General features: G+C 45.4%; 1 protein-coding gene across 1 annotated transcript in view; it reads left to right on the top strand.

Annotated features, from left to right (window-relative positions):
* The window catches only part of INTS1 (integrator complex subunit 1), an 80149-nt gene extending 67581 nt beyond the window's left edge, over nucleotides 1–12568 (top strand). Inside the window, exons 41-47 of the mRNA XM_079953654.1 lie at nucleotides 1202–1329; nucleotides 1450–1562; nucleotides 2657–2773; nucleotides 4977–5047; nucleotides 6790–6881; nucleotides 7689–7798; nucleotides 11874–12568. Of these exons, the coding sequence (XP_079809780.1) occupies nucleotides 1202–1329; nucleotides 1450–1562; nucleotides 2657–2773; nucleotides 4977–5047; nucleotides 6790–6881; nucleotides 7689–7798; nucleotides 11874–11989 (747 nt within the window). The 3' untranslated portion in view covers nucleotides 11990–12568. The remainder of the gene's footprint in view (nucleotides 1–1201; nucleotides 1330–1449; nucleotides 1563–2656; nucleotides 2774–4976; nucleotides 5048–6789; nucleotides 6882–7688; nucleotides 7799–11873) is intronic.
* The last annotated feature ends 1001 nt before the right edge of the window (nucleotides 12569–13569 follow it).

The following is a 13569-nucleotide window of genomic DNA, read 5'->3' as shown; positions in this document are numbered from 1 at the left end:
TCCTCCACCTGCAGCTGCTGGGTGACCTTGGGCCAGTCACACTTTTCTGAAATCTCTCAGCCTCACTCCCCTCACAGAGTGTTTGTTGTGGGGTAGGAAGGAAAAGGAGAATGTTAGCCGCTTTGAGACTCCCTAGGGTAGTGATAAAGCGGGATATCAAATCCAAACTCTTCTTGCTGATGTTTAGTTGGACTCTCCTTTCTTGTAACTGGAGCAGGAGAAAACAAGCTTGTTCGCCGAGTTCTTCAAAGTGAGATCTTGGAGAGCATTTATATCCAGCTAAGGCCAATGTGACGTTCCTTTGCTGGTGGTGTTGCTTGAATGGCAATGGGTGGCTCTCGTTCCTTCAGCAAGTGGATGAGGCCAGACTCCCTGGGGCAACCAGAAGTTGGAATGGCCAGGGTGGGGCTAGGCTGGTCTCCCTATTGTCTTAATGTTCTTCCTGGGAGGCAGCCTCGCGGTGGCCCTGGGCTCCCTGGCTTGATAGCAGAAGTTGAGGTTCTTCTTCCCATCAACTCCGCCTGTGTGAACCAGCCCTTAGAACACCCTGGGTTACGGGAGAAGGAGGAGCCTCCAGGCTGCTTCCAAAATCTCGTCCCCATACTTGGAAAACAGGAAAAGCACCACAAATGACAGAATGGCAAGTTAAGATTTGTGAGTTTGCCGAGATGGCAAAAATGACAGCATCACTCAGGGGCTGCTCCAGTCAAAAATTCTATACAGAATGGGAATGCATACATGAAGAAATATGGTGTTAAAGCAGAACTCTTAATAGGCAATTGTTAAGTGTGTAAGGACAAAAGAAGTCATTATAATTTAACAGTTTTCATGTTATTCTATTTTGTTGAGGCAACTAGGAAAAAATATTAGGATGGGAAGATCTCACACAGGTGAAGGGAAGCAGTGAGGAGGAGGGGAGGGTTAGGTTGAATTTGGGAAATAAAATAATATATGGGACAGCAAAGGATATAATAGATTCTTATAGAATAGGAATATATTGTAACCAGAATAGAAGTTCAAAAGGGGAAGTAAATGTATTTTTAGTATTTTCATTATTGTAATAGTTATTATTATTTCTTATCGGTAGAAGGCAATGTTCATTTAGGCTTCTTCGTTTTGTTGTCTGTATAATTTTCTTAAGTCAATAAAAAAAGAAAAGGAAAACAAAATCTCATCCCCAGTCGCTTTTGCTTTGCTTCAGAGCTACCGGAAGTCTTCGCGCCATTTGGCCGCCTTCATCTCGAAGTTTGTGCAGTTCATCCACAAGTACATAACTTCCAATGCCCAGGCAGCTGTCAACTTCCTGCAGAAGCACTCGGACCCCCTTCAGTAAGTCTCTTGCTCTGGGTTTGTCCAGGATGTGGGGCGGTTGGGAGCTCAGAGGAGGGAAATGGGGTAGCCCAGAAGCGATGTGAACACACCCGCGGCCGTTCCTCTCCTTCCCCGCAGCGACCTCTCGTCGGACAACAGCGACCTGGCGATGCTGAAGTCTCTCCTGGCCGGCCTGAGCTTGCCCAGCAAGAACGGCGCCGCGGACCGAGGGGCTGACGAGGAAAAGGACGGTGAGTCTTGGGTTTTCCATTTTGAGTTTCACCTCTCACGTTTGTTTGTTTAAACTTATTTAATGTATTTATATCTCACCCTTCTCCCAAGCTGGGATTTAAAGTAGCTTACAACGTTTAAAGGGAGCTGGTGGCGCTGTGGGTTAAACCACAGAACCTAGGGCTTGCCAATCAGAAGGTCGGCGGTTCGAATCCCCGTGACAGGGTGAGCTCCCGTTGCTTGGTCCTTGCTCCTGCCAACCTAGCAGTTCGAAAGCACGTCAAAGTGCAAGTAGATAAATAGGTACCGCTCCGGCAGGAAGGTAAACGGTGTTTCCGTGTGCTGCTCTGGTTTGCCAGAAGCGGCTTAGTCGTGCTGGCCATACGACCCAGAAGCTGTAGGCCGGCTCCCTCAGCCAGTAAAGCGAGATGAGCGCTGCAACTCCAGAGTCGGCCACAACTGGACCTAATGGTCAGGGGTCCCTTTACCTTTACCTTTACAATGTTTAAAACATCATTACAAAACATGCAGTCATAAAAACAATCCAGGTGGAAACAATAGGCAGGTCCCAGGAGTTCAGGGGTAGTTTTTAAAAATAATTTTATAAGTTGTGTGTCCTTGTTTCTCAGTTTGATCCTTTTACATGGTTTTGTACATTTTCTGGTATTTTTTGCACTGTGATTTGCAGTTGTTTTATTGATTGTAGATTAGAAATTAATGTAACTGATAAGGGTAAAGTGCTAAATTATTATTTGCTGGTGTTTAATTTTTCTGTTTACTGTTGGATTCTAATGGATTATTGAATACGTGTATTGCTTTATTTGATATAAGTTGCTTATTTTAAAGTTAGGGTGACTTTTTATTTAGGATCTGGTTGTTACTATTAGTGTTTGATGTTTTATTATTATTATTATGTGTGTTGGAAGCCTCCCAGCCTAGGCTGGGACAACCCAGCCAGATGGGCGGGGTATGAATAAATAATAATAATAATAATAATAATAATAATTAGTATTAGTATTAGTATTACTACTACTACTACTTCTGGACTCTGAGATCTGTGCACCTAACAGAGCACTAACAAAACCCTCTCCCTCTCTCTTCCGTGCATCTTCAGATGAAGCCCCTGGAGCAAGTTCCTTGCCCCTTGTCAGTGTCTCTCTCTTCACTCCTCTCACTCCAGCCGAAATGGCCCCGTACATGAAGCGACTCTCCAGAGGTCAGGCTGTGGAGGGTAAGTCAAGGCCAATATGGTCTGAATTGACTGGGCAGCAGCTCTGCCCAGGGTTTCAGACAGGGTATTCCTCATGGTGAACATGCTTCTGAAAACGATAACGCATTTTGAAAACGCTGATCCAACGCTTGCACAGTGCTGGTACCGAAACGTTGCAGAAGCGGGGGGGGGCAATGTTGAATGGCAGGGGACATTCATCATCATCATCATCATCATCATCATCATTTCATTTGTATGCTGCCTTTTCATAGTTAAAACAATGCCCAAGGTGGCTTACAACGTGACAAGATTTCCATAATTGCCAACATAACAAAAGTCATAAACAATAAATAAAACACATCAAAAGGTACACAACCAAATGGAAAACAATTTCCCTTTTTTCCATGGTAAATCTTTGTCGGTTTAAAATACAAACGTACAACGAAGGTAAGTATAGAGGAGTTAAATACAAAAAAAAAAAAAAACATGAAGACATAAAACTTTGAAAAGACAAAAAAGAAAAGAAAAACAAGAAAAAGAACCCAAAATTTATACAAAATCATATCATATCCATCAAATAAAAATTTCTGCATAAAACTTCTGATCGTTCTCATGATACTGTTTCTATTGTCATAAAATCATAAAATCTAAAACTAATAATACAATGTTAATATCAATAACAATTTAAAATGATGTAGATAAGAAATAAAAACAATTTTTAAAAGGAGCCCTCTTTGTCAAGCAACAGCAGTCATTTATGGAGCCTGTCAGGCCCTGTCCCAGCCCAGGTGGAGAGAGGCAGAGCAGGGCCCTCAGGCTCCCTTAGGATATTCACGTGGCGCTCCTTGCTATGGGGGTCCCCTCAATGGGGAAGCATTTCCCTACAGAAGCCACAGGCAACCTGTGAATCGGCCTAACGCTACTAGGTTTACATCCCAACTCTTGGTGTAATAGCCTATGAACCAGGAAACTACTGGCTAAATCCTTGCCTCTGCTGTGAACTCCATGGGTGGCCTTAAACAAACTACTGTTTCGTTTTTCTCAGCATCAGTCTCCCCATCTGTACTATGGGGGTAGAAGGGGATAATGATACTGAACTGACTTGGAAAATTGTTGCAAGAATTACAACAAAACGGTGTGCCTGGAGTGCTTGGAAGAGATATGTGATGATGATGATGATGATGATGATGATGATGATGATGATGATTTATTTCAATTAATTTATTAATCGCCTCCTAAACTGTGGGTTAAACCACAGAGCCTAGAGCTTGTGGAAAGACCAAGAAAGACCAAGAAAGGAAACACAAAAAGAAAGAGAGAAAAATAAGAGCTTTTTAAAGTTACGTATGTAGCTCATTTAGCCATGGTTAACAAGCAAATCAGGGACGTGGGTGGCGCTGTGGGTTAAACCACAGAGCTTAGGACTTGCCGATCAGAAGGTTGGCGGTTCGAATCCCCACGACAGGGTGAGCTCCCGTTTGGTCCCTGCCCCTGACAGCCTAGCAGTTCGAAAACACGTCAAAGTGCAAGTAGATAAACAGGTACCGCTCCGGCGGGAAGGTAAACGGTGTTTCTGTGCGCTGCTCTGGTTCGCCAGAAGCAGCTTAGTCATGCTGGCCACATGACCCGGAAGCTGCACGCTGGCTCCCTTGGCCAGTAAAGCGAGATGAGCGCCGCAACCCCAGAGTCGGTCATGACTGGACCTATTGGTCAGGGGTCCCTTTACCTTTACCTTTAAACTGCCGTCTCAAGGCAATTTACACATAAAATAATTAAAAACAATTAAACACAAAAAAACCAGGAAATATATTTAAAACACGACTAAAAGCCTAACAAATGGACACTCTCAGTAGAGCCCCATTTATTCAGCCAAGCAAGCCTGTTGGAACTAAAATGTCTCCGGCTGTTCCAGAAAGTGCAGATAGGGGGCGCCTGTGGTATATTGATAGCGATGCTGTTCCACAGAACAGGGGCCACCACACTAAAAGCCCTGCTCCGACTTACTGCAGAGAAAGTTTCTGAGATCTTTGGAACTTGCAGAAGAGACTGTCCTGCAGACCGCAGCGATCGACTTTGTGTATAAGGGATAAGTTTGATTATGAAGAGCTGTTATAAAGCAGATCGTGTTCTCTTGAGAGGCTGTCAACTCCTTCCTCCCCCTCTTCTTAGGGGTAGGGACACCAGATTGCTCACCCCAGTCTCTTTGTTTCGCCCTGCTTCCCAGATATCCTGGAGGTGCTGACCGATATCGACGAGATGTCCAGGCGAAGACCGGAAATCCTTGCCTTCTTTTCCGTACGTTGCCTATCCGCATTCAGTTGTCTGCTTTGTGTGTCTCTTGCTCTGCCCTGGCCGCCTTGGGTGGGATGTTCATTTCCCCACCCTTTCAGAAAAAGGGTTGACGGAGCTTGTGTCAGCAACCACTTTGGCCATGAGTAGGCAAACTAAGGCCCAGGGGCCGGATCCGGCCCATTCGCCTTCGAAACCGGCCTGCGGACGGTCCAGGAATCAGTGTGTTTTTACATGAGTAGAATATGTCTTTTATTTAAAACGCATCTCTGAGTTATTTGTGGGGCATAGGAATTCGTGTGTTGTTTTTTTTCTTTTTCCAAAATATAGTCCGGCCCCCCACAAGGTCTGAGGGACAGTGGACCGGTCCACTTCTGAAAAACTTTGCTGACCCCTGACTTTGGCCAGATTCCTAAGCAGCCTAATCGCCTGTGGCGAGTAAGAATTCCATGCAAGCGGTTAGGTAGTGTTTGCGAAAATGGAAGTCAGTGCTCCGCAAGCAATCCGTAACCTAGGTGGCAGGCAGGGGCAGGGAGGCTCCAATGTTGATCTCGATGTGTGGGCAGGTTGACCTGGGTATGAGTTTCAGGGTATCCCTTGGGGTACCCTGGCTCCCTTTCATCCCCGCATGCCCTAGGGGCTCCACCTCTTCCTGCTCTGTTTCTCGGCACAAGCTCGCCCTGGCAGTGCCAGTTTTCCCCATGGCCTCTGCCAGCCACTGTAGACACTCCAGAGATTTGCCAAAAGGGAGCACTTCTGCAGCCAAGTTCTTTGACTTCTTTGGGATTGCAGGAGGGGAAGAGAGCGCTGGGCCAGAATGCCCACCTCTCTGCTACAGAAAAGCCCACCCTGGAAGTTGCTTTCTCTTACTCTGAACCACCGAAGGGGTTCTGTAACTATTTTTATTTTTTAAAAAAATAATTGAATTGTTATACAAATACAAATGAAACAAGGTATAAAAACATTTCAATTGAGTACAAAAAAAGAAAAGAAAAGAAACCGAAAAAAAGAAAACAGAGCAAACGCAAAAAGTAAGAACATAAATATAATACAAGGTACCATATTTTTCGCTCTATAAGACGCACCAGACCACAAGACGCACCTAGTTTTTGGAGGAGGAAAACAAGAAAAAAAATATTCTGAATCTCAGAAGCCAGAAAAGCAAGAGGGATCGCTGCGCAGTGAAAGCAGCAATCCCTCTTGCTTCTAGGATAGCTGCGCAGCCTGCATTCGTTCCATAAGACGCACACACATTTCCCCTTACCTTTTAGGAGGGAAAAAGTGAGTCTTATAGAGCAAAAAATACGGTAACTATAACAGACAGCTCAGAATGTCATTTCTCTACCGAGATGCTGACCCTTCTGGGGTGAATCTGTTTTTATTATACTTTTGGTATTTTGTCTTCCATTGACCTCACAGTGGTTCAGTTCTTCTAACTAAAGCAATTTCTCTGTATTTGAGTATATTCCTCATCTTGGTATAAGGAGACATTTTCAAACTTAAGGATTTATTCTAAACACAACCAAATCTTGAACCTTGACTCAATAGGTAGATATTTAGGCATTCCCATTCCTTCTGGATGATTTTATTTGACTTGTTCCTTAAGGCTTCAATCCGCTCAGCTTCTGTAGCCATTCTTCTCTAGTTGGTATATGATCACCCTTCCAGTACTTGGCTCTTAGTAGGGGTTCTGTAACTATTGTTACTTGCATTGCGCTCCAACGTCCTTTCTCTCTTCCACCGCTCAGACTCACCTGCAAAGACTGATGAGCTCTCCCGAGGAAACCTGCCGGAATCTCGCCTTCTCCCTCGCGCTGCGCTCGATACAGAACAACCCCAGGTGTGGATGGGCAGACCCTGCGTGCAGGGCAGGGCTGATGGGGCCTAGGAACCGACACAGGAAGTTTGACTCGAGCCACTTTGCTTGTAGAGCGCACCCCCTTGAAAGCCCCAGGGAGGAGGAACAAATTCCAGACCGTTTCTGAGACAGATGACGGAGATCACCCAGTTAGAAACAGAATCAGTACCAGGGCAACGCTGTCCAGCAAGGAATGGGTGGCTGTAGATCTCAGGAACTGCATGACTTGGTTGTAAATCTGCAAGAAACAGGAGGCGGTGATGGGTTTGGGTACAGGCCAGCTGCAAAGCCGAACAATGGTAATGTAAGAACACAAGAAGAGGTCTGGCAGGATCAAGCCAGTGGCACATCTAGTCCAGCATCCTGAACACAAGAGTACTCTCCCCTCCTGTTTTCATGTTGCATCTTTGCATGCCGCTTAGATATTGTTAAAAATATTAAGCGGTTCAGGCATGCTTTTAAATACAGATAAAGCTCAATTTTACATGCTGTCACGACAGCCGCTAACAAGGGATTCAACACTTTTGTGGTGGAAGGAGTAGGCTCTTCTTTGTGATGACTGCGCAGAACCTCCCTGCACAACAGCAGTCTACCTCCAAATACCAAATGCGAGGGAACAACAATGGGAGAGTGCTATTGCCCTTACATCCCACTTGGGGGCTTTCCATATTCCTGCCTTCTGTGCAAACAGGACACTGAACTAAATGGGACTTTGGCCTGAAACAGCAGCCTGGCTTTCCTGATATTCTCGACTCACCGAAATCCTCTCTCTCCTTCCCACTTTTCCAGCATTGCGGCCGACTTCCTCCCCACGTTCATGTACTGCCTTGGCAGCCGTGACTTTGAGGTTGTTCAGACAGCTCTGAGAAACCTGCCCGAGTACACCCTCCTTTGCCAAGGTAAGAGCAGGCAGTTGCTTCTCCTGACGCTTCAAAACGGCCACCGTGCTTTGCAAGGTGGTTGTAAGAATTGCAGAGCTCAGTGTAAGCGAGCGAGAGACTCTGAACACTCAGAAAATGCCAAGGGGAAGGGGGGGAGAGGTTTGCATTTGTGTGAGGCTGGCTCCTCCGATATAACAGAAGCACAGCTAGGGAAGGGGTGAAGAGCCCTTGACCTTCGAGGAGAGAGGCGGTGTGGAGCAGCGGTTAGAGACTGGGGAGATGCGAGTTCGAATCCCCACTCAGCCATCACACTTCCTGGGCGGCCTTAGGCCAGTCACTGGGTCTTAGCCTAGCCTACCTCACAGGTTTGTTGTGAGGATCAAACAGGGGAGGAGAACCACTAGCTTCTTCGTGCTCCTTGGAGGATGAGGGGGTGGGGGTGGGCTTGTTGTCTGGACAGCCCAGGTCTTCTATTTATTTATTTTAAATAATATTTATTAAAGTTTCAAAAATTACAGAAAGAAAAAGTAAAAATACCACATTAAACAAAAACAAAACAACACATTGCAATATATAAAAAAAAGAAAAAAACAGAGAAATAAAACCCATTAAACAAAAACAAAAACGCAAAGAAAAATACATCAGATCTCCTCATTACTAATCTTTAATTAGCTTATTTCCTTGACCTCCTCACACCTCCCTTTTTTGTATTCTAGGTCAATTATCCATTTCAGCAAATCCTTTCCCTCTTTTAAAATTTTTGTCCTGTAAATTGCCTTAATATAATGTAACTTTACTTTTCCTCCTTTCACCAATTAACAGTCAGTTATTCCCAAATCCTTTATATCATTCCTGCTAAAATCATATAATATTATTCCAACATCCTTCTAACAGATATTAATTTTACAATGTTTCTGTAAGTAGTCTTTAAATTTCCTCCAATCTTCCTCCACCGACTCTTCTCCCTGGTCTCGGATTCTGCCAGTCATTTCCGCCAGTTCCATATAGTCCATCACATTCATCTGCCATTCTTCCTGGGTGGGTAAATCTTGTGTCTTCCAATACTTTGCAATAAGTATTCTTGCTGCTGTTGTAGCATATATAAAGAAAGTTCTGTCCTTCTTTGGCACCAATTGGCCGACCATGCCCAGGCGAAAGGCCAGCCCAGGTCTTCTATATACACTGTCCAGGTCATTTAGGTGCTACTAACACAGCTGTTTGGCTTCACCTCTGGAGGCACACTCTGTTGACTCTCGAGACCGATGATTGCCAACATGGATAATAATAATAATAATAATAATAATAATAATAATAATAATGTATTACAGTGATACCTTGAGTTACAGACACTTCAGGTTACAGTCACTTCAGGTTACAGATGCTTCAGGTTACAGACTCCGCTAACCCAGAAATAGTACCTCGGGTTAAGAACTTTGCTTCAAGATGAGAACAGAAATCGCGCAGTGGCAGCAGGAGGCCCCATTAGCTAAAGTGGTACCTCAGGTTAAGAACAGTTTCAGGTTAAGAACTGACCTCTGGAACGAATTAAGTACTTAACCCGAGGTACCACTGTGCTTATACCCTGCCCATCTGGCTAGATTTCCAAACAGAATTGAAAGCACAATAAAACATTAGACATTAAAAACCTCCCTTAACAGAGCTGCCTTCAGATGTCTTCTAAAAGTCAGATATTTGTTTATCTCCTTGACATCTGATGGGAGGGCATTCTGCAGGGCGGGTGCCACTACCGAGAAGCCCCTCTTTCTGGTTCCCTGATACCTCACTTCTCACAATGAGGGAACCTCCAGAAGGCCCTCAAAGCTGGACCTCAGTGTCCGGGCTGAATGATGGGGGTGGAGACGGGGGTGGAGCCAGTGTGGTGTAGTGGTTAAGAGCAGTAGACTCATAATCTGGTGAACCGGGTTCACTTCCCTGCTCCTCCACATGCAGCTGCTGGGTGACCTTGGGCTAGTCACACTTCTCTGAAGTCTCTCAGCCCCACTCACCTCACCGAGTGTTTGTTGTGGGGGAGGAAGGGAAAGGAGAATGTTGACCACTTTGAGACTCCTTCGGGTAGTGATAAAGCAGGATATCAAATCCAAACTCTTCTTCTTCAGGTATACCGGGCCGAGGCCGTTTAGGGCACTAACACTTTGAATTGTGCTCGGAAACGTACTGGGATAGTTCTTTTCCGTTATTTCCAAGATAGTTCCTGCTGCTAAACCCCCCCTGCCCCAGCCCAGCACCAGAATAGCTTTGCCCCCTTTTAGCCTCTGTTCTCAGTTTCAGCTCCCAGCCTTCCACCCTCCTTCGAAACCCAACTTTTCCAGCTACTTTTCTTTGCTCTGAAAACACAGGTGGCATTTAGTGTGGAAGCCCCAGAGGAGCTGCTTGTTGGCTTTTCCTTCAGATTCTGTGGGTTCAGCTTGGGCTTCTCAGAGTTTGCGTCCTCTTCTGACAAATGGGCTTCTCCGGCCCAATGGTGGCACGATGGGGCCGTGTGTACGCTTTGGTCAAATGTCAGTAGGCAACCTTTTTCTCTGATCCTGGGCAAATATTGGCAGACATTCCCGTTAGGCCGAGGCGATGCTGATCAGTACGGTGGCAGCCCAGCTCAGTCTCTGACATTGCCAATTGAGTTGTGCAGTAGGAGAGGGGAAGCTATAATAATAATAATAATAATAATAATAATAATAATAATAATAATTTTATTTATATCCCACCCTCCCCAGCCAAAGCTGGGCTCAGAGCGGCTAAAAACAGTAAAAATAGCACAGTTTACATAAAATCACAATCAATCAATTAATATTTTTTTTAATTTTTAATTTGTATACCGTCTTTCTATCTTCCAATACTCAAGGCGGTTAACAAGCTAAAGAAACAAAAAATGTACATCTTATAACAATCTAATGCAATACAAAAATGTGATAATAAAACATAACTTTAAAATAGGCAACCTACATCAAAAAAGTAACATTCAACCATCATTAGAATAGTATTAAATAATAATAATAATAACACAAAAGTTAAACAGAAATCCACTCAACAGTTACAATAAATAATTTCTAAACTATAATCTAAACTATAAACTAAATATAATGTAAAACAACGGCAAGCCACAAAATACATTCTAAAATCAGTTCAGAATCAAATTAATGGCAAGCATTGGGCTAGAGTTCTATGAGGATTACAGAAGGAGAAAGGGGGTCAGGCTGTGCCTTGGCCAAAGGCCTGGTGGAACAGCTCCATCTTGCAGGCCCTACAGAAAGATGTCAAGTCCCGCAGGGCCCTAGTCTCTTGTGACAGAGCGTTCCACCAGATCGGGGCCACGGCCAAAAAAGCCCTGGGTCTGGTTGAGGCCAGCCTAACCTCCCTGTGGCCCAAGATCGCCAAGCTGTTTTTATTTGTGGACCGTAAGGTCCTCTGTGGGACATACCAGGAGAGGCCGTCCCGTAGGTACGAGGCTCCTAGGCCGTATAGGACTTTAAAGGTTAAAACCAGCACCTTAAACCTGATCCTGTACTCCATTGTGAGCCAGTGCAATTGGTATAGCACCGGGTGAATGTGATCCCGTGGTGAGGACCCTGTAAGGAGTCTTTCGGCATTCTGGGCTGCGGCAAGCAGGACCCCAGCCCAAGAGCCCTCTCTCTTCCTGTGGTTTCCAGCAATTGGTATTCAGAAACATTGCTGCATATCAACCTAAGTTTCCTTTTCCTGCTTATTTGGCTATAACTTTTGATAGAATACAGATAATTGAACAAACTTCGTTGCATTACATTCTTCATTAAATTATCTTTCCATTGATATATAATTTCATGGTATTACTCCAAAAGAAGGTGGTGTTATGAGCCATCAAACCTCAGAAATACACTTTCCCCAAAAGGTTTCCACAATTTTGGCCACTAGTGTAAGTCCTCTCTTCCTAACACAGGGCTCTGCTTCTGGGTTTTTTTTGGGGGGTGGGGGTGGGCATGAGGAAGGGTCCTGGGCCAGCCTGCATTTCCTGTGGCGAACCCACCCACCTCCTGAATGAATCTGCTGTTTCTCCTTCGTCTCCTATGCCTGCACCCATCTCTCTCCTTCTTCTTCGCAGAGCATGCCGCCATTTTGCTCCAGAGGGCGTTCCTGGTGGGGATGTACGGGCAGATGGACACCAGCTCCCAGATTTCGGAAGCCCTGAAGATTTTGCATATGGAAGCCATGATATGAAGAGGAACAACCTGGTGGCTCAGGACTCCGAGAGGACAGAAGGACCTTGATAGTGAAGAACCCGAGGAGAAGGCACATGCTTGAGTTTGCCTCCTGGCGAGGACCAGTCCCTGGTACCTCTTACCAGGCATCTTCCACAAAAAAGGACAAAGGTCACTTTGGCTTAAGGGATGCTGTTACTGCTCCACTCCAGCCATTGATTAAGGTCAGGGATGGGGAACCTGTGGCCATCCAGGTGTTGTCGGACAAAACTCCCAACATCTCTGGCTGTTGACCATGCCGGCTAGGGCGGATGGGGCTGTACTCCAACATCTGGAGGGCCAGATGTTCCGCAGCTCTGATTTAGGCAGAGATCAAAATGTCTTGGAAGTCCTGATTAGAAGCCATTTTGCCTCTCCAGTGTGGACCAGTGTGGTGAGCACCCCTGTCATTTGGAGCGGCCAAAAAGTGGGGGTATCTGTTGGACTCTTCCTGGGGTGCGGTTTTGCCAAAACACCTCCCAGTGCAGCCAACCAGCTCCACAACGACGACCTGATAATGTTTCATTTTTTAAAAATTAAAAATAGCTGTTTTCCTGTTGCGCTGCCTTTATTTATGCATCTCTTGTTTGGTTTCTCTTTCCTTTTTGGTCTTGAAAATGTCACCCAAGGGGTAAATTTGCTTCAAAAAACAAAATACAGTTTTCCTTTCTGTTTTTAACCTTTTGAACCTGTTTTTTAACCTTCATTAAAGGTGATCTGAGCTTGCACAACGACACCTGGTGATCTCTGGATGAAATTCTCCAGGTTACAGAGATAAATCTGAAACTGCCACATGCCTAGTAGCCATCAGTCGCCCTCTCCTCGTCTGGGAATATGTCTAATCCTCTTTGAAAGTCATCCAGGTTGCTGGCCATTGCTGCCTCCTGTGGCAATGAGTTCCCTAGTTCAGCTCTGAGCTCTGCGAAGAAGGGCTTTCTTTTATATGTCCCGGGTTGCTGCTGGTCTCTAGCTCTCATCAGCCCCAGGCAGCAGGGCCAATGGTCACAGGTGGCAAGAGCTGTAGTCTAGCAACACAGAGAAAGCCCCAGGTTTCCGGTTCTTACTGGGTGAACCTTAGGAAGTTATGGGAGAAGGTACTTGGCTATCTCTCTCTTCAGTGTTATTAAGAACCGAGAGATCCACCTGGGCGATAAATAAATAAACCAGGCACCCTTCGTTTAAAGCACATGCCTCTCAGCCCATCTCTCGCCGACCTGTCAAGGACGCAAGTCCTTATCCGCTTCCGTAAGGCTTGAGGTGATGCAGCGACGAGCCCAAGACAAACGAAGTGAAGACCCAGTAGACAAAGACCCAGGAGCCAGAGAATTAGCGGTCCTGAGATACTCGGTGACGGCCAGATTGATGGCCCTCCTAAACACCGATGGACAGCAAGAGACAGATCGCTGCTGTCTGGTCTTCTTTGCCTTGGTCATTTTGTCTCAGGGACAGGTTATTCATTCAGTACAAAGGACCGCAGCGTGGAAATGGATGCCGACCTGGCAGCCTTCTGCTCCTTTGTTTTACACTTCCCTTTAACACATCTTGATTAAATCTGGAAGT

Source organism: Podarcis cretensis, assembly GCF_951804945.1.
Source record: "Podarcis cretensis genome assembly, chromosome: 14".
NCBI classification, from domain to species: Eukaryota; Metazoa; Chordata; class Lepidosauria; order Squamata; family Lacertidae; genus Podarcis; species Podarcis cretensis.
The sequence above is the reverse complement of the archived record's forward strand: the minus strand, read 5'-3'. Positions and strand labels throughout refer to the sequence as shown.